At 46.8% G+C, this 23,872-nt stretch overlaps 1 protein-coding gene across 1 annotated transcript; it reads left to right on the plus strand.

Annotated features, from left to right (window-relative positions):
• Window positions 1–2,961: 2,961 nt before the first annotated feature.
• On the plus strand, window positions 2,962–22,677 carry DLST (dihydrolipoamide S-succinyltransferase). Its single transcript, XM_078053969.1, has 15 exons — window positions 2,962–3,088; window positions 3,652–3,685; window positions 6,313–6,361; window positions 9,274–9,329; window positions 9,466–9,540; window positions 9,766–9,821; window positions 10,333–10,444; window positions 12,963–13,118; window positions 13,585–13,661; window positions 14,262–14,359; window positions 17,456–17,586; window positions 18,943–19,016; window positions 19,314–19,397; window positions 19,809–19,976; window positions 21,154–22,677. The coding sequence occupies exons 1-15, from the start codon at window positions 3,026–3,028 to the stop codon at window positions 21,286–21,288; spliced, it is 1,368 nt and encodes a 455-aa protein (XP_077910095.1). The 5' UTR covers window positions 2,962–3,025; the 3' UTR covers window positions 21,289–22,677.
• Window positions 22,678–23,872: the final 1,195 nt, after the last annotated feature.

Below are 23,872 nucleotides of genomic sequence, written 5' to 3' on the forward strand. Positions count from 1 at the left end.
GTAAAATAAGCCAGTCAGAGAAAGATAAATACTATATTGTTTCACTCATATGTGGAATTGAAGAAACAAAACAAAGGAGGGAAAAACGACAAATCAAAAACCAGACTCTCAGCTATAGAGAACACACTGATGGTTACCAGAGGGGAGGTGGGGGGATGGGTGAAATAGGTGAAGAGGATTAAGAGGTGCATTTATCTTGAGCACTGAGTAATATGTAGAATCGTTGAATCACTATATTTTACCTGAAACTAAAATAACATTGTATGTTAACTATATTGGAATTAAAATATTTTTTAAATGTGAAATAAATAAATTCCCTTTTGAGCCATAAACACAAGTTTATGAACTTATATACATAACTCCTGTCGAAATAGATGATGCTGTGTCCTAGGAGGCTCTAAATACAGAAGTGGGTGAGAGCTCATTGGGTTGCACCTTGGACTCCACTGAAGCTCATATATGAGTCTCAAGGAAATCAATTTCAACCTTTATCCTCTGAAAGAGACTTCACATGCTACTGTGCAAGTGTGTGCAAGTGTGCGTATGTCTAAATCGTAACATCTGAGATTAACTTGGGTGATCATTGAAATTCTATGAGAAATGCTTTGCCACGTCATCCAGGCCTGAGCTTCTAAACTTTAGATAAGAATCTCTAAAGGTAATTACTTAAAGATGAAAAAATTAAGTAGATGTCTAAGAAATATTAACAGCAAACCCTTCAAGGGATTCCTGTTTTGGGGACTCTTCAGCTGCATCTAGCAGTCTTGTAAGCACGATGTCTTAGTCATTCCACTTGTATTTCTTGAGTACCTACAGAGTACCAGGCACTGTGTTCTGTGCAGGGGATTCAGGAAAATAGAGTCATCATCTCTTTCCTCCTTCTGCTCTGCCCTGGAGAGAAGACAGGCAAAAAGGACATTATAATGCAAAGAAGAGATACGTGCATAATGCTTTGGAAGCACAGAAAAGGTCTCTGTTAACTCTGACAGAGGGCATTAGGAAGGGACTCAAAAGAGACTTAGAGGATGATTAGGAGTCCCTAGGCAAATGGGAGGTGGGATCAGCCCACACAAAGATGGGAAGGAGTGAAATAGCGCATGGGGGCGATTGCTAGTAGTGTGGTAGGACTAAAAAAACTCAGCACCTGTAAAAATCATGGGATGGATCACAACCTAGCCCAAGGCCAGGTTATCAGGTGCCCGGTCAAACTGAGGAGTTTGGACTTCATCCTCCTGATAGGGAGAAGCAATTGAAAGACTTCAAGCATGAGAGTGACAGGAGTAGATTTGTGTTTCAAAGGATCTTTGACATGGACATGGAGGATGGGTTAGAGAAAGTGATTGTAGAGGCCCAGGTCCCTCTAGGAAGCTTTAAAAATAGTCCAGGTGAAGGATGCTAAGGATGTGATCAGGGGCAACAGCTGGGCAAGAAAGTTTTCTCTATTTCTAGTTTCTCTCTTTTCTCTATTTCTAGTTTTCTCTATTTCTCTATTTCTAGTTTTCTCTATTTCTCTATTTCTAGTTCTGCTTCTGCCCATCCCTCCAGAATTCCAGTGGAAGTCCTTGCAGAGTTTGGATGAGTAAAGGCACCCTAAAGGTGCCTGAGGACAAGGTAAGATGACTCAGCTTAAGAAACCAGTATGAGCAGGCACTAGTGACACATTCATTCATTCATTCTTTTTCTTTTTTTTTTCTTTTTCAAGATTTTATTTATTCATTTGAGAGAGAGAGCACAAGCAGGAGAGGCAGAGGGAGAGGAAGAAGCAGACTCCCCCCTGAGCTGGGAGTCCACCGTGGGGCTCAATTCCAGGACCCCAAGATCATGACCCCAGGCAAAGGCAGACATTTAACCATCTGACCACCCAGGCGTCCTCATTCATTCATTCATTCATTCATTCTTAATTCCACCAAAGCTTATAGAAAACCTTTTCTATTAGGAAGGTGAGCTGTAGGGGCACCTGGCTGGCTCAGTTGGTAAAGCATGCAACTCTTGATCTTGGGGTGGTGAGTTCCAGCCCCACTTTGGGCATAGAGATTACTTAAAAATAAAATCTTAAAAAAAAGGAAGGTGAGCTATAAAGGTGAATCTGGGCATTCAAGGGGAGGGAAAACTAAAAAGGGGGAGGGGAAGCTATGTGCTTTCACTTTGAAGCTATCAGGCCGAATTGTTATTACACACCTACCTACCTATGCCAATCTCTGTTCTAAGTGCTGTGAATACAGCAGTGAACAAGACAGACAAGGTCCCTAATTTAGTCCTTTATATTCTAGGGATAGAATGACTAATAAACCACCTTCAAAATACACAGGATGTATGGGGAACAATTAGCTTGGCTGGAGAGAGTGTGAGTAGGACTAGGGAAGATCAGGAGATGTCGTTTCAGAAGTAAGGCTACTTGGTGATCTTCGTCTGGTAAAAGGGCAATGGGAACCCTTCAGAGGTTCCCTTGGGCTGTTTCTTTGTTCTGGAGTTAGAGAGGCAGGGAAGTGACTCTTCCTTTTTTTTTTTTAATATATATTTGAGGAACCTGAGGCTCAGGGAAGCGAGGTCACCTGCCCGAGGCCACCCACGTGTAAGATCAGGCAGGCTTGTCCGCCAAGGTCCGAGTTCAGAGCCCGTGCCAGCCTCCCGCTCTTTTCCGGTAGTGCAGAGGTGGAAACGCGCGGTGTCCCGGGGTCCCAGAAAGAGACGGGCGCCAAGCTCAGGGCCAGCTCTGCGGAGAGATGGGGGGGGACCCCTGGGGCGGCCTGGTCTCTGGACGGTCGTAGGCACCCCCGGCAGTCTCGGCGCAGGCCGGCAGGCAGTGCAGCAGGCTCCGAGAGCGCTCCGCCGCCGAGGACTCCCGGGCGCAGACCGGTGTGCTGAGGTGGGGGCCGCTTCGCGCTGCTTGTCGGTCCCCCCCCCCGCCAGTGGTTCGCTCCGAACACCCCTCCCCGCGCGGCGAGTGCCGCGGCCCGCCCCGCTTCCGGTTGTTGCCGGGCCCTATATCCGGTGTCCGCCCGCCCTCGGCTCCGCCGCCGCCGCGATGCTGTCCCGGTCCCGCTGCGTGTCCCGGGCGTTCAGCCGCTCGCTCTCTGCCTTCCAGAAGGTACGGTCCGGTCGGGCCGGGGCACCGGCGGATGAGAAACCTGCCGGCGGGCAGAGTGGCAGCCTGGGGAGCAGGAGCGCGGCGCGCCGGTCAAGCCGGGCACCAAGGGCACCGGGACGCGGAGGCCGCGGGCTGGGCGGCCCGGGGCCGCCGTTGCTCTCGGGGTCGTCTTGCAGAGCCCAGCAGCCCCCCGCCTTCCCGAGGCAGCCGGCGCCCCGTCCCCTGCTGGGCCCCACCCTCCGCGCCCGGGCGGAGGAGCCGCCCAGAGCCGCGCCCGTCCAGGCACGAGACTCCGAGTTTGGGAGGAGGCGCCGCCGAGTACCCCGACGGGATCGGGGCCCGCCCCCACTCCCGTTAGTGGGTGTCAGCCCCGATGGGAAGTTGAGGTAGTTTGGCAGGCCCAGGGTGCTGACTGGGACTGAGAGCCTTGGCTGTTGCATGTGCCTTTTGGAGTCACGAGATTCACCTGTCACTAGCGCCTGGACAGCTTTGAGTCTGTACTTAAAAAGCTGTTTCTTCCCTCCTTTCATCATGGGTGACGTCGATGTCTTCTTTCTCAACAGGGGAACTGCCCTCTAGGGAGACGTTCCCTGCCTGGTAAGTTGTGCCCTTGCCGTTACCTAACGTGCTCTCCTCCTGGGCAGAGCAGTATTTGAGGAAACCGGGGTGCCTATGTTTCTCCACATGATGTGGAGCGAAACAAAGTGCTATTTAATAACAGCTATCATTTATTCATTTGGCACATAGTTACCGAGTTTCTACTGCCTGTCAGGCAGGCACTGTGCTAGGCGCTCACTAGGGATACAGCAGTTAACAGTTCTTATCTCCTGGAGCTTATGGTCTAGCGGGAAGGACAAAGTGTAAATTGCTAAGCAAATGAGGGATCATGAATTTTGGTTAAGTGCTGAGAAGGAAAATGAAGGTGGACAGAAGGGCCTTCTTTAGTAGGGGACATTAAAGCTGCAACCCAGAGGATGTGACAGAGGCGAGTTCAGTGAAGAGCAGGAAAAGGAAAGGGAATAGCATGTACAGAGTCCCTGAAGAAGGGAAGAACTTGACAGTGTTTTGAAACTGGAAAAGAGGTGATTCAGCCAGAGAATTTTGGTTAAAGGAAGGAATGGCATGAGATAGAAGATGGTGTAGGGACTATTGGAAGGAATTTAGGTCTTATCCCAATTTTTTGTATGCGTGGCATAAATATTTGTTGGATGAGTAGATCCTAGTAGGAGTTTTTTGTGGGCCAAATATGGTTCTGAGTGCTTTCTGTGCATTTTGCAGTTAATCATCAAGAAACAGTAAGAGGTATTCTCATTGTTTTACAAATGCATGACCCAAGGCTAGGAAAGGGAAAGTGCCTTGTCCAAGGTCATTCAGCCACCTATTGGTCAAGCCTGCTCTACCTGACTCCTCAACCTAAGTTCTTAACCCACCATGTTGTCATTTACTCATGTGCTCAACAGAGCATTTGAGTTCTTCCTACGTGCCAGGTGCTATGCTAGGTGACAGGGATACAGATGGTCTCTACCCTCCAGAATCATATGGGCTAGCTGGAGAGACAGCAAATAGACATTTATGCACACATAAGGCCGCAATTACATTGTGATGATTATGAGCGAGAAGTGCAGGGCATAATGAAAGGGTGGGATGTAACCCGTCTTGGGAAGGTGGAGAGGGTGGTGAGAATGTCAGTAAAGGCTTCCCTGAAAAAGTGATATTTAAGCCAAGTCTTTAAGAATACATAGCAGGTGGCCAAGAGAACAATATTCCAGGCAAAGGGCATTGCTAGTGCAAAGGTTGTCCGGCAGGAAGGGACTTGACCAGTCATAGAAATGGAAAGGAAGCCTGGCTGGCTGGAAAGATAGGGCTGGACAGTACAGGAATGTGTAAAGTTTTTGGACTTTATTCTAATAGTCATGAGAACATAGGCACCTAACAGAGTGTAAGCTTGGAGCGGACTGTCAATAATAATATTCTTTTAAACTAGGAATTCTAAAAGTAAACATTTTCTCCATTTATAGACCGGCAGGACAATGGAAAGAACCTTGTACTTGGGGTGTGCGTTGTGGTTCAGGGCTTCACCTTGGGCTAGTCCCCTAAACTTCCAGAAGCCCTACTTAGGTAAAAACTGGGAATAATAGCAGATGGTCGTTCTACTTTAGGGAGTTGTGAGACATGAAAATCAAAATGAGGTCATTGTGTGAAAGCTTTTTATAAACCCTAAAGCACTGTACAAATAAGACTTGCTGTAAGATGAACTCTAAATTGGACTCAGGGTTCCAAACTCAGTATGGGCTGCTGGCTGTTCTAGCTCAAAGATACGCTGTACTTGGGATTTGTACTGCAGAGGCATGGACTGCTGGACATGGAAGTGATTTACTTGACTCTGAAACTCTGGAGATTTGGGGGAGGAAGAGACACAAGGGAGAGCTCTTCTGGTGTTTCCTGAACCCATGGTTTATTTAGAAGAGTTGTTAATAGATCTGAAAAAAAAGACCTCTGGAAGAATATGTTCAGGTGAGGCGGCAGCCCTTGTTAGTTGTAATTAGTTGTCATTTGGGGAAATGCAGTTATCTGTGATAAGGACGTTTGGTGGGGCAGAAAGGGACTCCCACCTTGCTGAGTTTGACCAGAGGGGACGACCTCAGAGAGCTCATGGGAAGGCAATAAACTGATAGGAGGGACAATGATTTGCTCAGTACCGGGGCAAACTGGAGACCCTGGGCTTAAAGTAGCCCAGTCTTTGCTACTAGGGTTTATGCAGTAAGACTTCCAGCTCAATGCATTTTAAGTAACCAGGGAAACAGAAACCCAGACCAAACATGCCCACTGCTTCTCAGATTAAGCTTTGTGTAGTCACAGGATAAGCCATGATGGGTCTTTCTCAAGCTTCAAATATATTTGAACACTTGGGGAAGTAGGGAGGTTTTATTATGAAAACATATAGGGATAATGACAGTTATGAATTTTAAGGTAAATATGATAAAACTACTTCAGGCTTTGCCCTTAGAATTCTCCCCTTTTTTCAAACACATACCCACTCTCAACCCCACATACCTGTTGCTCTTTGCCATTGAGAAGCAGGACTCTGTGTGATAAGGATTATATTGTTGCCTACATTTGATCTTGCTCCGTGTCAGAGTTAGGGGGTGAACAGATTTCTTTCCCATTCCCAGCAGGTATCCTGTATAAGAGTTGTTGGTTAAGAGTTGTTTTGTTTCTTGCAGGGGTCTCCTTATGTCAGGGACCAGGTTACCCTGACAGCAGGAAGATTGTGTAAGTATCACTGGGGAGCACAGATGCGTGGCCACGGGGTATTTAAGACACCAGTTCTAAATTTGACCACCTGCTTTCTTCACTGGCTTCCAGGCCTAGATAATCAAGGTGCTTATGTTGAGTCTCTAGACCTAACCTTGATGTTGATTTATGACATGTGATGTACGTTGAGCGTCAGCCCCATGTCAGGTGCTGGCGCTGGAGTGTGCTTGTCCTCAGGTGTTTAGATTGTAATGAAAGTGAAGTTGGAACCCTCTCTTTATGGGAATAGATCTAGTAGGTTACTCTTGAGTATTCTGGTTGGATACAAGTGCAGCCGAGGGGCCAGAGGTTCACATTTCCTGTGGAGATTTAGAGCATCCTCTTGGTAGCATAGTTACTCAGTTTAGAAACAGTAAAAGCAAAAGACAGTGAGTTGAGTCCTGGGACTTTGACTACTACAGAGGGAATGCTATTATTGCATAATAGAGTTTGGAGAAAGGCCACCCGTGTGTGTTTCAGATTAACTTCTGCTTATGAGTGTTGCTTAATGCTACTTTGCATTCCAAGTATTTTCAGGTAGGTGGTAAGAGGATGCTTTCTAGGTATCTGTTAAACAGCTATAAAGCTGTGTTCTGCATAGGGAGAATCCTTAAAATGAAGGGTCACCAGATTAGTTCTTTCACTGTGCATCACAATGGGATTTTCTTTTCAATTGAGAAAATGATGCACTTAGTACTAGAAGTATGAATTTCTGAGTTAGTTTTTAGAGGGCAGTTAGCATTCATTAGTCTTGAACTGTGTGTATTTTTTGATCTAGCAATTCCATTTCTAAAAATCTATACTGAAGAACTCCTGGTATACCCAGATTTCTCTCAAAATGGCCAAACAACAGGGATTGCTTAAGCTATGTCATGTTGACATGTTCACACTATGATAAGTGGGGAAACACAGGTTATAAAATGATTCTATTTTTTACTGTACAGTATAATCATGGTTTTTTTGCTGTTTCCAAATACTCTCAAGTGAACATCTAATACTTTTGTAACTTAAAAATTATTTAGAGCAATTCAAAATGTGCTACTCATCTGCAACTTTAATGAAAATTGGAACAACCACAAATTCCGATGCAATAAATACAACAAATAAGTATTTAAAAGTAAATTTCTTTTTTTAAGATTTTATCAGAGAGCACCAGTGGGGGGAGGGGCAGAGGGGGAGGGACAAGCAGGCTCCCCGCTGAGCAGGATCCTGAGATCATGACCTGAGTCAAAGTCAAGACGCTTAACCTACTGAGCCACCCAGGTGCCCCAGTGAATTATTTGTTAAAAAAAAAAAAAAAGAAAAAACCCACAACATTAAACTTTGTGGGGTGAGAAAATAAGTACCCACCTTATTTTAAAAAAACTTTCATTATAAAACATTTTGGTTTTTCATGATTCAAAAGTAAAAAGAGACTTTACCCTTGTCCTGCATGCCCCCAAGTTCCTCTTCCTAGGGACAGCCAGTGCTCCAGGTTCTTGAGCGTCCTCACAGAGCAGTCTCTGCAATTGCAAATTACCCACGAGTTCTTGTCCATGACCACTTAACATATGGTTATAAACTTTATGCAGATCACTTTGTGTTCTGTGCTTTTTAAAAAATAACGTACAGGGGCGCCTGGGTGGCTCGGTTAAGCAACTGCCTTTGGCTCGGGTCATGATTCTGGAGTCCCGGGATCAAGTACCACATCGGTCTCCCTGCTCAGCGGGGAGCCTGCTTCTCCCTCTGACCCTCTCCCCTCTCATGCTGTCTGTCTCCCATTCTCTCTCTCAGATAGATAGATAGATAGATAGATAGATAGATAGATCTGTCTCCCATTCTCTCTCTCAGATAGATAGATAGATAAATTAAAATCTAAAAAAAATAAAAAATGTACATTTTCCCCTTGATTTTTAAATAGATCTTACAGTTATTTTGACATTACAAGAGTAAAAATACCAAATGGCAACTTAAATCTGTTTTACTTCTGTATTATAAAGATGCTCGTTATAGAATATTCAGAATCCTGAAGTGTAGAAAGTGAAAGTCCCCATCGGTCCAGATCACTCTCCCAAAATGTGTATGGATGTAACATAACCATAGGTACTGTATGTATCTACATCTCCCACTGTCCAGAGTTAACCACTCTTACTGGTTTTGTGCATACAAAGTGGTATCATTCTCTAGTTTACATTATTTGAAGTTAGTGTCATACCAGAAAATACCTTGGTCTTTTGACGTTCCTCTTGAATGAGTCCAGAATGACCAGTGTGCGGCCTCCTAGCAAGAGAACCAGCTGGGGGATACAGGAGGTGTGTTTTGTTTTGTTTTGTTTTTGTTGATTCTGCCCCCTGCCAACCACCCCCCCATAACATCTTTTTTTAATTCCAAGCTAATTGTCTCCTCTTGCTGCCTTATCTGATCTCAGTCTGTAATCCTGCAGACAGAAACTTCATTGTTTGTGACACAATGGCAGGTACTGCGAGGGCACCCAGTTTATTGTCCTTGAATTTCGTCCAGAAAAAAACCTAATCGGGAAGCTAATTCCTTTTGGTGGGTGTGCAAAGGACCGAGATGCTTATCTTTTTCTTCGCTGAACCAAATGAAAGTCTCTGTTTTGTGGGAGCTGGCATTTCACTGAGCACAGGGTTCTGGACTCACCCAAGGAGTTTACTATGTAGGGTACCCATGTCATCCAGGCTCTGCTGTAGACCTGCTGAGTCAGAATCTCTGGGGATGGGGCCTGGACATGAATGTTTTGAAAAAGTTCCCCCAGGGGGACACTCATGGGCACCCCTGGCTGAGAATCACTGATTTAAAGGGAAAGTGGTCCATGGTCCCTTGTCTAGACTACAATGCGCGTGGTTCACCTGCTAAAGAAGTTTACTTTTCTTATGTTTTTTTTTCTGTAGTATTAACAACAGTAGTGTCTTCAATGTTCGCTTCTTCAGAACTACAGCTATGTGCAGTAAGTACCTTCCTTCGGTTCCCTGCCTTCTTGGGAATGGCATTTTAATGGGAAGAGCAACAACTGACAGAGTTTAATTAAAAAGGAAAAATAATGGCCTACATGTGATTTTCTTTTTTGCTTTTTTTTTTCCTAGAGGATGATGTGATTACAGTCAAAACCCCAGCGTTTGCAGAATCTGTCACAGAGGGAGATGTCAGGTGGGAGAAAGGTAAGATTTCAGGCCCTACTTACTTAAGTTTAAATACTTTATAAAGTTGTCATCACTGACCTCCCCCTCTCCCTGCCCCAATAATCAGGTTTCTCCCTTCTCTTTACCTGAAATGTAATTTTTCCTGGCCCTGTAGGAAAGGGTCTTATAACACACCTATCAGAAGGGATTTTGTGGCTACTGGGGTCCCCCCCCTTAACAGATAACCTTTGACTGTCTTTTCAGCCGTTGGAGACACTGTTGCAGAAGATGAAGTGGTTTGTGAGATCGAAACTGACAAGGTAGGCTTGTCGTGTATCAGTATAATTTTTCATGTAAAAAAACCTAATTAAAAAAAAAGGGACTTAACGGTTTAAAGATAATTTTTAACTTGCTCTAACCTCAGTTGTAAAAGTGTTGGAATAGCTCATTAAAAAGAAAAAGGTTTAAAATTTTAATTTTGGATTGTTCTCGGTTATATGTATTATGACCTTTAGTAAAAGCTTTAGTTTTGTAGCACGTGTGTGTTTGTGTGTGCATGTGCACGAACTGTTTCTGTTTCCATTTGTTTTTTGTGTATCCCTTGGAAACACATTAACTGAACATGGCTTTAATGTTTCTGAGAAAGGACAAAGGGTGAATCTTCACAATAGCATTGACTCTTCATTACTCTGAGAGTGTGGCCTTGGTGTTTCTATAAGCAGAGTCTAGTATATCTGCTGCTACTGTTGTGACTCATGTTTGAGATTCTAGACAATTTTCTAATGCCGAGTAAAAATTCGGACTCTTTCTCCATCTGTCCTTGTTTTCCAGACATCTGTGCAGGTTCCATCACCAGCAAATGGCGTGATTGAAGCTCTTTTGGTACCTGATGGGGGAAAAGTAGAAGGAGGCACTCCTCTTTTCACACTCAGGAAAACTGGCGGTAAAGAAGTTCTCCTGGTTGTCAAGATCTCCAGTGTTCCCCCTTGGAATTGGGGCTGAGCATAACGTACTAATTCCTTGATACCGCAAAGACTGTTTGGCATTCCAGCTGCTGTTAGTTGAGGGACTAAGACAGGTGATATTTATGCAGTGGGTACTTTAAATGCCAAGTTCTAAAAGAAAATGGTATTTAAAGAAACATAAAACCTCATAATAACTGTTCTTTCCACGTATATTTCTTATGCTGGACTTTTTTTTTTTTATGTTCTATTAATCACCATACATTATATCATTAGTTTTTGCTGTAGTGTTCCATGATTCATTGTTTGCATATAACACCCAGTGCTCCATTCAATACGTGCCCTCTTTAATACCCATCACCAGGCTAACCCATCCCCCCACAACCCTCCCCCAGTTTGTTTCTCAGAGTCCATAGTCTCTCATGGTTCGTGCTGGACCTTTTCTTAAAGATATAATAGAATGAAGAAGATTTTAAAGATAGTGATTTTTTTTTTTTTCTTCCTGTCCTCAGCCCTGGCGTCAGAATCAGATGGGGGCTTTAAAAATAACAAATGCAGGGCACCCTAGGGGCTCCATTGGTTACGTGACCAACTCTTGATTTCCGCTCAGGTCATGATTCCAGGGTCCTGAGATGGAGCCCTGCCCTGGGCATGGAGCCTGTTTTAAGATTCTCTCTCTTCATGAAAAAAAAAAAAACAACTCTCTCTTCCCATCACCCCCCCCCACACGCATCTCTCTCTCAAAAAAACAAAGCAAAAAACGTGTGTGTGTGTGTATCTGTATAAACAAACACAAATGCGTAGACCCCGTGGCCCAGGGATTCTGATATATTAAATCTGGGGTTATCAGATCCGGGTTATCTATTATAGTTTTTTTTTTTTTTTTTTTTTAAATGCTCTCCAAGTGATTCTGATACACAGCTAGGGCTGAGAGCCACTATTCTTTTTTAAGATCTTATTTATTCATTTGAGAGAGAGAGTACAAGCAGGGGAAAGGGCAGAGGGAAAGGGAGAAGCAGATTTCCTGCTGAGCAGGGAGCCCAACATGGGGCTTGATCCCAGGACCTGGAGATCATGACTTGAGTCAAAGGCAAATGCTCAACTGACTGAGCCACCCAAGTGTCCCAAGAGCCACTATTCTAAAGTGAGGAGAAGTAATATTTCATGGTGTCTATTCTGGAGAATTCAGTGTTGTTTTTTCACGTCTGTGCTCATAGCATTTCTAAGGAAGGTTGCTCTTTCTCTTGGGAAGAAGTGAGAAGGAAATGAATTTGTATGGCACCTTACAGTCAATACGAGAGATTAGAAAAGAAAATTTTTTCTGATTCTTAGTTAAATGCTGTAATTACTAAAGTCTGTTTCTTTTTCCTTATCCAAATAGTTAAGGAGAGAGATAGTAGATTGCATCCTTTAGATTGATCAGGGTACGACCAGAAGCCCAGAATGGAAGTAGTGTGCAGTAGAAGGCTAGGGAATAAGATCAATTCTTTTTTTTTTTTAATTTTTTATTGTTATGTTAATCACCATACATTACATCATTAGTTTTTGATGTAGTGTTCCATGATTCATTGTTTGTGCGTAACACCCAGTGCTCCATGCAGACGTGCCCTCTTTAATACCCATCACCAGGCTAACCCATCCTCCCACCCGGAAATAAGATCAATTCTTTCACCTTCTGATCATTCCTTAAAAAGAATGTTCTTCTAATTTAAATATGAAATGTGAAACCAGGTATGTAGAGATGGATAAAATCAAAGTATCTAAAGTTGTGGTTTATGAGCATTATGCTAGATGAAATGCTTCGAACTCTTTAAGTCTGAGTGAGCCTTTGATTACTTAAACTTTTATTTTTTTATAGTTAAAAGAGTATTAGGGGCTCCTGGGTGGCTCAGTTGGTTAAGCGTCTGCCTTCAGTTCGGGTCATGATCCCGGGGTCCTGGGATCAAGCCCCGCCTTGGGCTCACTGCTCAGAGGGAGGCCTGCTTCTCCCTCTCCACTCACCCTGCTTGTGTTCCCTCTCTCGCTGTCAAATAAATAAAATCTTTAAAAAAAAAAAAAAATGTATCCTTCCACACATGATTTTAAAATAGAAGACAAGACTGTCCATACTCCCATGACTAGAAATGTGTTACTTTCATATATGTGTATCAACATCTTCAATTGCCTGGGTTTCTTCTGCTTGGAAGTTTACATTGCCACGGGCTTAGTGGGTTCTTTGAAAGTACTTGCTAAATTTGATCATGAGTTGGTATTTGTGAAATCAGGAAGGCAGCTGAATGAGGTCAGTTATGTAACGTAGAATGTCTGGGAGCCCCGGGGAATGGAAGGACAGCGCTTTCCATCCTTGTGTGCGTTTCGTAGTGCCTTGTGTATAGTCAGTTAGCATTTGGCAGGTGATTGGAGATAGAGCTTTTGCTGCTAAACCTTGTTTAGTATCTGTGATTCGGTTGCTTTGCATTCCAGACGGTGCCAGTGACCTCTGCTTGTCGTGTTTTCCAGCTGCCCCTGCGAAGGCCAAGCCAGCCGAAGCTCCTGCTGCTGCAGCCCCGAAAGCAGAGCCTCCAGCCCCGGCAGTTCCTCCTCCCGCCGCAACATCCATACCCACTCAGATGCCTCCAGTGCCCTCGCCCTCACAGCCTCTTGTTAGCAAGCCAGGTACGCCTCCCCGTCCTGCGTGTCTCTGTGTGGGAGAAGAACATCCCCTCCAATGCCATGTTCCCTCGCGGGGCAGAATCTTAGACCAGTCAGGGCTCCGAACAGGCTCCAGTGGCTGCTTTGTAGAAGGAACTCTAGACTTTGTATCAGAAGACCTGGGTTGGAGCCCAGCTTTCTGTTGACAGCTCTGTGACTTTGGGCTAGCTCCTTAACGTCTCTGAGCAGATCTTCATTTGTGAAGTGGGAATGGTACTAGTCCACCTCAGAGTATCCGAAGGATTAAGTGACAGGACAGTCTGACAGCACTGGCACTTAGTAATTGTTTCTCTGGTTGGTTGGGTTTTGTTTTTTTGGGGGGGGGTGCAGAAAGGTGGTTTTATGAAAGCACGGGGGTGGGACCCATGGGCCGAAAGAGCTGCTGTCTCTCTGATTCTCTGATGCAGCTGTACCTTCTGTTCATTGTCAGTGTCTGCAGTGAAACCCGCTCCTGCCCCGCCCGTAGCTGAGCCAGGAGCCGGCAAGGGTCTGCGTTCAGAACATCGGGTAAGCCTCTGGGGAGCACTTCCAGGAGGAGGCCGAGGGGATAGGGTTGAGACGAGGGGGTGTGGGCCTTGTGGTGCCTGCCTTTGAATTGCTGGCAGTTCATGGCAGCCGAGTTTAGGAGGCAGCTGGTCATCGCCTCCTCCTTGTCATAGGAGAGGATAGAACCTGAAGTCTTTGGAACACCTGTCCAGTGGCTTTTCCCACGGTGCTGTGCGGCCAGCGGACTGCCCTGGCTGAGTGCGAGGTCTGCAGGGGGTGGGAACTTAGTAGTGTGCCGCTCCCCCGCACAGTACCACACACTGTGGAGAAGTGGTTTTACTGAGCCCTGTTCCTGTCCTTCTGGGGCACTTCACTGAGGGCTCCGTGGTCGCAGTCACTGGCAGGGGCAGCTGTAAAACCTCAGGGAGGTATATGGTCAAGAGTGTGGGTTCCTCTGCCTGAGAAGACCTCCTGAAAATACTAGAGAGCCTGGAGCTCTTGTTTCACTTAGGTATCCTAGTCCGTGACACCTCAGTCCTTGCAAGCTGAGTGCCCCCTTGGACTAAGTGGGGAGGGCTTGATCCGGAGAGCCCAGACTGTTAATCCTTGTCCTACTTTCAGGAGAAAATGAACAGGATGCGGCAGCGCATCGCCCAGCGTCTGAAGGAGGCCCAGAACACGTGTGCGATGCTCACTACTTTCAATGAGATCGACATGAGGTGAGATCTCTGGGCCTCTCACTCCCCGCGCCCTTTTTTTTGGAGAACACTTGAACTTGCCCCAGCCCCTACGTAGTGCTGATTCCAAAACTAACAGCAAGAAGAGGTACTTCTTTGCACTGCTTGTTGACTAAAACAGAGTGACCCATGGGGTTCATTCTCTAATTGCCTGCCTCTGTGACTTAAAAAACTTTTAGCCTTTTATACCTGAATTTTGTGATGTCTGATAAATGAGGCTGGTAATGGTGTTAAATTCCGATGACTAGTGTCGAGTTGCCAAGTAGAGCTAGGGCAACTGGGCCTACCCTTGGGATGGAGAACCATTTGACTGCACACTCAGAGCCAAAGCCCAGTACCCTGCTGCTTTCTCACGGCGACTGCTCCTGATCTGTGTCCCGAAGTGGCTCAGATTTGGGTGGTGGGAAAGCACCGGCTTGTCCTAGCTTTCACCTTTCCCAGCTGTGATAATGAAATAGAAAGCAAGTTGTGTTTTTCAGTAAAAACCTCAGGATGTATAACCAAAGGGACAAATTTAGTGTACCAATTTCTAGGGTGAGCTGGCTGTTGATTGGGTGGCTCAGTTGAATTTCGACTCAGGTCAGGATCTCAGGGATCGGCCTGTGTTGGGCTCAGCGGGGAGTCAGCTTGGGATTCTCTCTCTCCCTCTCCGCCTCCCCTAACCCCCTGTGTACCTCTCTCTAAAATAAATAAATCTTTTAAAAATCACAAAGTAAAATCTAGAAAAAGAAGTATCAGTGGGTAAAAGTATGAAGTAGAGAGAATGAGATCATTTGTTTTTGAGACGGAGAGCAGAAGTGGGGAGGGGAAGTCCCCCCCATGCTTCCCGGAGAAAAGAGATCTTTAATAGGCCTGAGACTGACTAGCATTTTGACACAGGTGGCGTTGTGGGGAGGGTCATTCCAGGCGATGTAAGTAATACGGGGCCGACACGGGAAAGTACAGGGTACTTTTGAGAACTATCTGCTGTGAGGAATATGTGGGAAGGAATGGGAAGAAAGTTGGATCCATACTTTTGGAATGTTTTGAATGCCAGGGATAAGAGTTTATATCTAATTCGGGAGGTAAATCATGAAGTCTTCAGGTCATCCCTTTGCTGCTTTTTCTTCTGAGTGTTTAGTCTGCTAACCTACTTTTCATTAGGGAAATTTGTTTTCTTTAGGAAGGGATCTGAAAAGCTTAGAGAAGGGAGTGGTTTATGGATAGTGTGCTGTGGCGTTGTTCACAGAGGTAGGGCTCTGTGGCCTGTTTCACTAGATGTCATCCATGCTGTTGTGAAACTTCCTAAAAAGACTGGATGTCATTCAAGCCAAAGATTTCTCTCCTTCCTATCTGTAGGACATAGGGAAGGACCTTGACTAATGAATCACAAAGGCCGCAGCTTATGTTTCAGTGCATTAGGGCCAAATTGTACACAAATTGAATTGGACTTTGAAATTCTACCTAATTCCTTAAGACAAAACATGTAAATATTTGTGGCCTTGGAAGATGCAGTTGGCCCAACAGCTTTGATTGGAAGGTAAGTGCAGTAGCTGGATCTCATTTCAGCAGCTAATCGAGGTGTCACTTAATGATGGCCTGGGGTCTCACTGCAGTCGGTAATGTGGTTTAGATCGAGTGCCCTTGGGTCTTGTGCTGATCAGCTACCCATAAGGGGCCTTTCTTAGACCTTCTCCTCTGCCCTGCTGTCCCAGGCCCTGCCTCCAAGGGCAGAGCTCTGAAATAGAAACTACTTAATGACCAGACAATAGCATTTGGGCAGGTTTGAAAGCAGAGATGTTTATCACATCTCTTTCCCTCTTCTGCAGTTCTTGTGTCTTGGGAACCAGTAATGTCTTTAGGGTGGTAATCCTAGCACTAAATAAGGTTAGACTCAGGAAAACAAACATTTAAACCTAATCAGCCCCCTGCCCCCTCCCCCCCCCCCCGGAAAACTTCCTTTTTCAAAGGCAAATGGTCTGAAGGGGGAGTTAAAGTTATACAATCTTCTCTTTCATGCTAATGTCAAATTAGGCCATTATGGGGAGAAAGGGAAAACTGGAGCATTTGGGCCTGAGATAAAGTTATATTCAATTTCCATCACAGAACTGTATTCCGATAAATACTGAGGTTTCTGTAGCAAAATGATGGGAAAGCCATTTCCCACTAACTGCAGTGTATATGTGGTACATCTGTGGAAAACCAATCCTAAATGAACAAAGGCTGTTTATGTCGCAAAGGCTTCCCAGAAGGCCCAGCTGCTTGTACTCGAAAAGCTTAGGGCCACACATGTCCACTTTCTAAATACCAAGGAAACCACATCCAGTAAACTGATAGAAAGGGCAAGGGCTGTGTCTTTATTATCTTGACGCCCAGCCTTGGCCCTTACATGTGGTGGGGGTTTAGCACCTGTTTGAAGGAGCAAGTATATGGAATTGCTAACTCTGCGGAGATAGGAGGGAGTTTATTGACTTTCCCATGAGCCTAAAAGAACACTGGTCTATACCTGACCATATATAGTCATGGGTGCTTTTGCTCACATGGAGCCCAAACACCTGTGGAGTTTTTTCAGGTTTTGTTTTCATTAAGTAGAAGATAGGAAGAATGTCAAAAGGAAGTTCTAATCAAGTTTGGTGGATTTTTTTGGACATAATTCTAACAAGAAATTTTAAAAAATATTGTTTATCTTGTAGACTTTGTTTATGCTTAAAATAATTATTCTTCAGAGTAGAGAGCTCATGAATTTCGGGTAGCTAGAAATCACTTTCTCATCCAGGCAAGGATGTTAGTATGCTGTGTGAGCTCTTGTTCATATTACCTGTCACTGAATTCTATGACTTCTGGAATAGGAAGGAGCCCTATGAGGGGCTCAGCCGTACCGTCAAGACTGATTGGACCCCATTTCTTTGATTCCAGGTTTTGTAAAGAAGCGAGGTTATTGTATTGACCTCCGCTGGACTATTTCAAAACTTGAACTTGGGTAGATGGTCCAGAGGAGGGGGAAAATGCTTACCCAATTGTGTACATGGAGTTAGAAACTGGTATGAAAGGCAAAATAAGGGCTTTGTGGTCACTTTGTTTTATAATGTGTTTTTATAGTAACATCCAAGAGATGAGGGCTCGGCACAAAGATGCTTTTCTGAAGAAACATAACCTCAAACTAGGTTTCATGTCGGCATTCGTGACGGCCTCAGCCTTTGCCTTGCAGGAGCAGCCTGTGGTCAATGCAGGTGAGTTTGTGGTGGCCGGACTCGAAGAGGTCCTGGGAGGTATGTGTGCTCCCACACACAGAAAGACCAAGGCTTTATTTCATACCTGTGAAAACATGAGTGTCTTTCTCCAGGTATTTCTTGAATCACCTTCCTGAAGTGGTGTCATGGCTGTTTTCTCCCCACTAGCTGGACAGAGTGGTTTCTCTTCCCATTTCATAGCTTGGCAGCTGCTCTGCCAACAAGCACTTCTGAGCCAGCCCAGCTCTCGGGGCTTCTCATGTCCCGGTGGAAGCTCGTGTTCTGTCTAGCACTTGCCTTTCCAGGGGCCCCGGGATCTTGCGGCCTGACTTCCCCACTTGGCATAGGCTCCAGGGTGACCTTTGATTTCTGATCGATGGACCTCAGTGGGAGGCCGTGGGCTTGGCCCCTCTTTCATGGACTTGGTGCTCGTTTTCCTTACTTTTTGCTCACCTACGTCATTGAAATGTTGACCTAACAAGCAGTTCTCTTTCCTATTGAGACACTTCTCTGTTCCCTGGAAGGTTGGGGGGGGGGTGGACAGTGACACTTTTGCAATTCTGAGCAATGCCAGGGTCCCTAAAGATCTAGAAATAGAAGCTCTAGTCCCTTGCATTGAGTGATGTGCTCTAGGTAGGTAGAGGGCTGTCTTTGCTTTGTCCAGATGTGTATGTACCTCTTGTTCCTTCCATTCTTCTTATGCTTCCTCATTGGCTCTCCATCCCTTTCTTCTGCCTGCCTGTATATGTAGGCATTTCTCAGAGTTCTTTTGGCCTCTTTATCACTTCCCACATGCTTTGCCTCGGTGGCTTATCTAACAACACAACATAGACTTTCTGTGGAAAAGAGTGCCGAGCCTGTATTTTCTCATGAGCACCAGACCTAGACTTTCAGCTGCCGGTTTGCTGGCTTACACTACCCTGCTGCCTCTGGAGTCTCCGAGAACGAGGCCTCCCTCACCTCCTGGGGAGAGTAGGCAGCGGAATGGGCAGCACTACCACCCCTCCCTTTGCATCTGCCTTTTTGGGAGCACTTTTTAAACCTAGCCATTCTCTGTTAAGGGAGGGTTTGGGCAGAGCTAGTTAAAGGGAGCTCCGTGCATACCTATCCTGTGTGAGCCGGTGTACTGAGTCTTCCTTTGAAAAACGGATGCTCCCATGCTCGGCCTCAGGGCACTTGGGAAGTGTTAGGATTGGTTGGGAGTAAGAGGAGTCCGCCACATGCAGTGCAATGGTTTTCCTGCTGACTGGTCAGCCCACTGTACCAGGCATGGTGGATTTTCACTCTGTTAACGCAAGTATTTCTGCATTAGCCTAGGCTTGGAGAGTTGTGTGTAACATGTGTTTTCTCTCACAGTGATTGATGACACAACCAAAGAGGTGGTGTATAGGGATTATATTGACATCAGTGTCGCCGTGGCCACCCCACGGGTATGTTGGGGAAAGCGGTGGGGAGCTCTGGTCTTAGACTCTCACTTTGTATAAAAAAGCAGACCCCTGGGGAGAGAGCATTTCTATAATCCTGTCTTAGAAGGGAGTTAGTAAAAGAGTAACCTGCTTTTGACCCCACCACATTCTTTTAACGTCAAGCCTAAATATTTTAGACTCTGTTAATCACATTGAGTCATTAAGATGCTCAATGGGGAGCAGAGACCATCCGTTTGAATCAAGGGAGTTACAAAGGGTACTATTAATCTGCAACTGAAAACAGCTTTTCACTCTCATCAGGGTCTGGTGGTTCCTGTTATCAGGAACGTGGAAGCTATGAATTACGCAGATATAGAGCGAACCATCAGCGAACTGGGAGAAAAGGTAAAGTGGAAAGCAGCATGTGTGTTGGTTGCTGGGCAGGTCAGGGAGGAGGGGCCGGGGAAGGCCGGGCTCACCAGTGGGCAGTGATCAGGGAACTGGTGCCTTGCTCTGCTGGGTAAGGCGTGCGGAGCCCGAGACTGGCAGTCACCCCCAGGAGCCGAACTCTAGCTATCTGGCAGCGCTCATTGTGCTCGTGTCACGGAAGACCTCGTCAGAGGAGGCCTGCTGGGGAAAGCAAAGGTCCTCAAGGCATCATGCCTGTCCTCTGGTGGAGGCCTGGCCACAGGCGTCTTCTGCTGAACAAGAGCTAGAAGTTGGACAGTTGATCTCAGACAGGAGCCTTCTGGACTCCCTGTAGGTGAAGAAAGCTGGGTTGTCCTTATATTGCAGTGATTAAATCTCCATTCTTAGGCCCGAAAGAATGAACTTGCCATTGAAGATATGGATGGTGGTACTTTCACCATTAGCAACGGAGGTGTTTTCGGCTCGCTCTTTGGAACGCCCATCATCAACCCCCCTCAGTCGGCCATTCTGGGCATGCACGGCATCTTTGATAGGCCAGTGGCTGTGGGGGGCAAGGTAGGAACCATCACCGCAAATGTCCTAGCGGCTAGATGAAGAGGAGGGGGAAAGCTAGCTATTAATTATGACAGATGCACTGGAATTTCAGGCATAAGTTCCATCTCTTAGTTTCTAATTAATAGCTAAGGCACTGATCTTCAAATTGTGGTATGTGGTTTGGCATCATTTGGGAACTTCTTAGAAATGCAGACTCTTAGACCCCTTTCCAGACCTGATGAAGCAGAAGCTGCAGGTGATTCTGATACAACTTAAAGCGTGAGGACCATGGAGTTGAGGTGGCTTCCTCCTTCATCGGGAGAGGTCATCAAGCTCCATTCTCTAGGTGCCATCGAGAGTGGGGACACAGTTGGAAACGTGGTCCTTGCCCTGGGGAAACAGGACAGCAATGAAGATCTATGAGCTCCCAGGTTGTATGAAGGTTTAGCGGTTCCCTGGGAGTTCAGGGAATAAAGTTAAAGGGTCTTGAGCTGGCCCTAGAAGATATGTTGGTAGGAAAATATTTTCTGGGACTCCTGTGTTTAGAATGTTTTTGGGTCACTAGGTCTTGTGAATCCAAAAATCCTAGGTCTTCTCTCTTGAAAATGCTCACACACCTAACTTTGCATTCCACTTGAGAGAATTTGAGGATCTCTGGTTACTTTTTAAAATTCTAACCCTAAAGAAGAAACTTCAGGCTGCCAGGATTGAAGGGAAAAGTTTTCCTTTAGACAACAGATGAATGAAAGGGCAGAGAATGTGTTCTGTTTTTTTTTAAAGATTTATTTGAGAGCGCATATACGCAAGTGTGTGCCCAAGCTGGGGCGGGGAGGGGGGGTGTCCACTGAGAGCTGAGCCTGATGCTGTGGAGCTTGATCCCAGGACCCTGAGATCATGACCTGAGACAAAATCAAGAGTTGGAAGCTTAACCAACTCAGCACCCAGGTGCCCAAGAATGTTTTTTTTAAAGGGCGCTTTTGGAAGAGACTCTTTATTTTCTTGGTTGAGCTTTCTTGAGTGGGAGAACTTTGCACTAAGGGTAAGCCTTGGTCTTTGAAAATAGAAGGCTCTAGAAGCAACATCAATAGGAAAAGCTCTGGAACTGGAAACTTTTCTATGGGCTATGCTTTCTCATCTCCCCACTTCCAGTGGGGCTTCCTCTGCCGCAGACAGACCTGTCAACCTCTCCTCTCTGTAGGTGGAGGTGCGGCCCATGATGTACGTGGCACTGACCTATGATCATCGGCTGATCGACGGCAGAGAGGCGGTAACTTTTCTCCGCAAAATCAAGGCAGCGGTAGAGGATCCCAGAGTCCTCCTACTGGACCTTTAGGAGGAAGCTACATACCCTACACACCAACCATGCAGGAACTGACCACCAATCTTCTCCCTGTCCCCTCATGGGTTCCAGGCTAGCCTGGTGCCAGGCACATGTTGTTGGCCTCCAGCAAGGAAACCAGGGCACTACGTAACCAGCAGCCACAGTTCCTTTCTTGGTATTCTGCCAGGCTCTCCCCTCTCTGCACCCTTCTCTTACACTCGAACATCTTCTTGAGGCTTGAGGGAGAGCGAGCCTTAGTGGATGCTCATTAATATTCCTGCCTTTCTCCCATTCGTCTTTTGCAGAGATGATTTTGCTTCTCTCCTGGGCCAGTATTCAATAGGGAAACCACTGGGGACCATGTGATCAAGTTTGTATGTTTTGAAAGTCTATTCTCCAGGGCCTCCTTAGGAGGGTGTGGTGTCTCCCAGGCTCACAGCAGCCTCTGGCCCGGCTGTGCACATTCTCACTTGATTGCACCTGTATGGAGTATTGACTGCAGGCCAAGAGGTGCTGCTTGCCGCGTAAATAACAGTTCATTCTGCGCTGCCATGGACTTCAGGATGCCTCTTCTACCTCGTCCAGGAAGCACAGGCCAGGGGGTCTGGGGGGGAGGGGGGAGGTAGTGGGGCGGGGGCAGAGTCCCCTCCGAGGTGGTATGTTGTAGACAAGACAGGAGCAGAGCCCACCCTCTCAGTCACTGCTCCACTTTGGCACAGTAACACACAGCCGTGGTTGTGCCGACCTTTCTGGGCTGCTTGGAACCATTCTAGCACATCGCTGTCATTTAGAGCAGATTCTAGCACATCATGGCAGCGGGACAGGGCATGGTCACAAGGGCTGGAGGCTGGTGAGATTGGGGTGAGGGGGCTTCCTGTGGACTGGCTCAGATTGATTTGAGCTTTTTACATGCCATTGGCGTAAGCACTCGGACTGAAGGGGCAGCTCTGTTTCTCTGTGCATCGTGGCCCTTGGGGGAGCGGGGTGTCAGGGAGGATGGACCCTGGTGGAAACCAGCCCCAAGATGCTACTATACAGCGGGGATAATGGGCAATGTCGCCTGAGGTGCCAGATGGGTCTGGGCACAATCATTGGAATTGCTTGGAGCAAGTTTAAATACACACATCTTGTCATGAAAGCTGCTGGGCTTCATTGCTTTGTATGCAACTGCATCCAGGCCTGAGGCTGCTGACGCTGGACACCAGGAGCCGCTGACTTAGTGCCGTGCCCATTCGGATCTGGAGCGGAGAAGCAAGGCCTGGAGGGTGGGGTGGGGGAAGGGTTGGGAGCCGATACGGAGTGCCTGCAGCATCTACTCTGTCTTCACTATTCAGAACTTGTACCTGAAATATTTAAAGAAACTGATTTTAAATGCAAATTAAAGGGCAAATGTTCTCAAAAGGTTCCTGCTTCTGCGTTCCTTTTAGTTCCCACGGTGCACAGCCCCAGCACTGTGACTGTCCCGAGCCTTGGACGCCACACCTGTCCCGGGAGTTAGCCTGTGAGACGCCAGATTTCTGAAGTTACCACTGTACTGGTTAGACAGCAGGTGGAACCCTAGCCGTCCGCATGCCAGGAACGTGCCTGGCTTCCTTCCGGGGAGCCCCTCCAGCCTGACAGGCCACGCTCTTGAGGAGACTTCGCGGTGGCTCCAAAAAGGTGGGACCCAAACGCCACCAGACGAGCGTTTCTGTGGGGGCTTGGAGCATTTCTGGGGTGGATTGAGGAGGTGGGCGCAACTTAGACAATTTTGCATTTTGGACTTGATTGCCACATGTATACGAGGGTGCCCGAGGTCAGTGAGCACTGATGAGGGTAGATCACCGCCTGGGAGCAGGGGTCGGGGAGGGAGGCAGGCAGGCAGGATTGGGAGCTAGCCTAGACTGTGGGTGACAGGCATATGGCTTCTGAGCTTAAACACCACCCCCACCTGCTGGGCCTGCGGGGATGCCATGTGTGGGTGAAGGTCTGTCACAGGAACGAAGTGGCTCCAGAGGGCAGAACTTAGAGCTAATTGTGGGGGGGGGATGGGTTCAAGGAAAGGCAGAACTTCAATCTGCCCTGGGCTTGGTGCTAGAAGCTCTCTCTAGGAAACCTCCAACGGAGGGATTACTAGCCCCATAAGGGCTGGGACACCGGTATTCACAGCCCAGCAGAGGGCAGATGCGCAGGTGTTTGTCGCACAGATGAGGCCCGGAAGTTCAGAAGCAGCTCCCCCTGCGTGTGGCAGTGGTTGGGAGCAGTCCGGCCTGATTTAGCAGAAGGACAGACTTGTGGACAGGCTCCACCGGGCCCTAGCATTAGGGTCTTTAATGGGAGCCACCATCCATCTCCGGGGTCACTGTGAGGATTATTAGACTAGTGTCCTGTCTCCCCCCTCCCCCCCCCCCCCAGATACCATGACCCTCCTCTAGGACTTCTCTCTTTCCCACAGATCCCAGGGCCCCCTACATGCCGTCCCTTCCTCTCAGCTTCTCTGCGGGGCCCAGGCTGACATGCCTTTCACTACCAGCCCTGCTTCCTACCTTCTTAGGGGACTCCAAGCTCACTCTTGAGTAGCATGGGGCTTCTCGGGGGGAGCCTTCCAATCTCTCCC

Source organism: Halichoerus grypus, chromosome 8 (assembly GCF_964656455.1).
Source record: "Halichoerus grypus chromosome 8, mHalGry1.hap1.1, whole genome shotgun sequence".
Classification (NCBI taxonomy): domain Eukaryota; kingdom Metazoa; phylum Chordata; class Mammalia; order Carnivora; family Phocidae; genus Halichoerus; species Halichoerus grypus.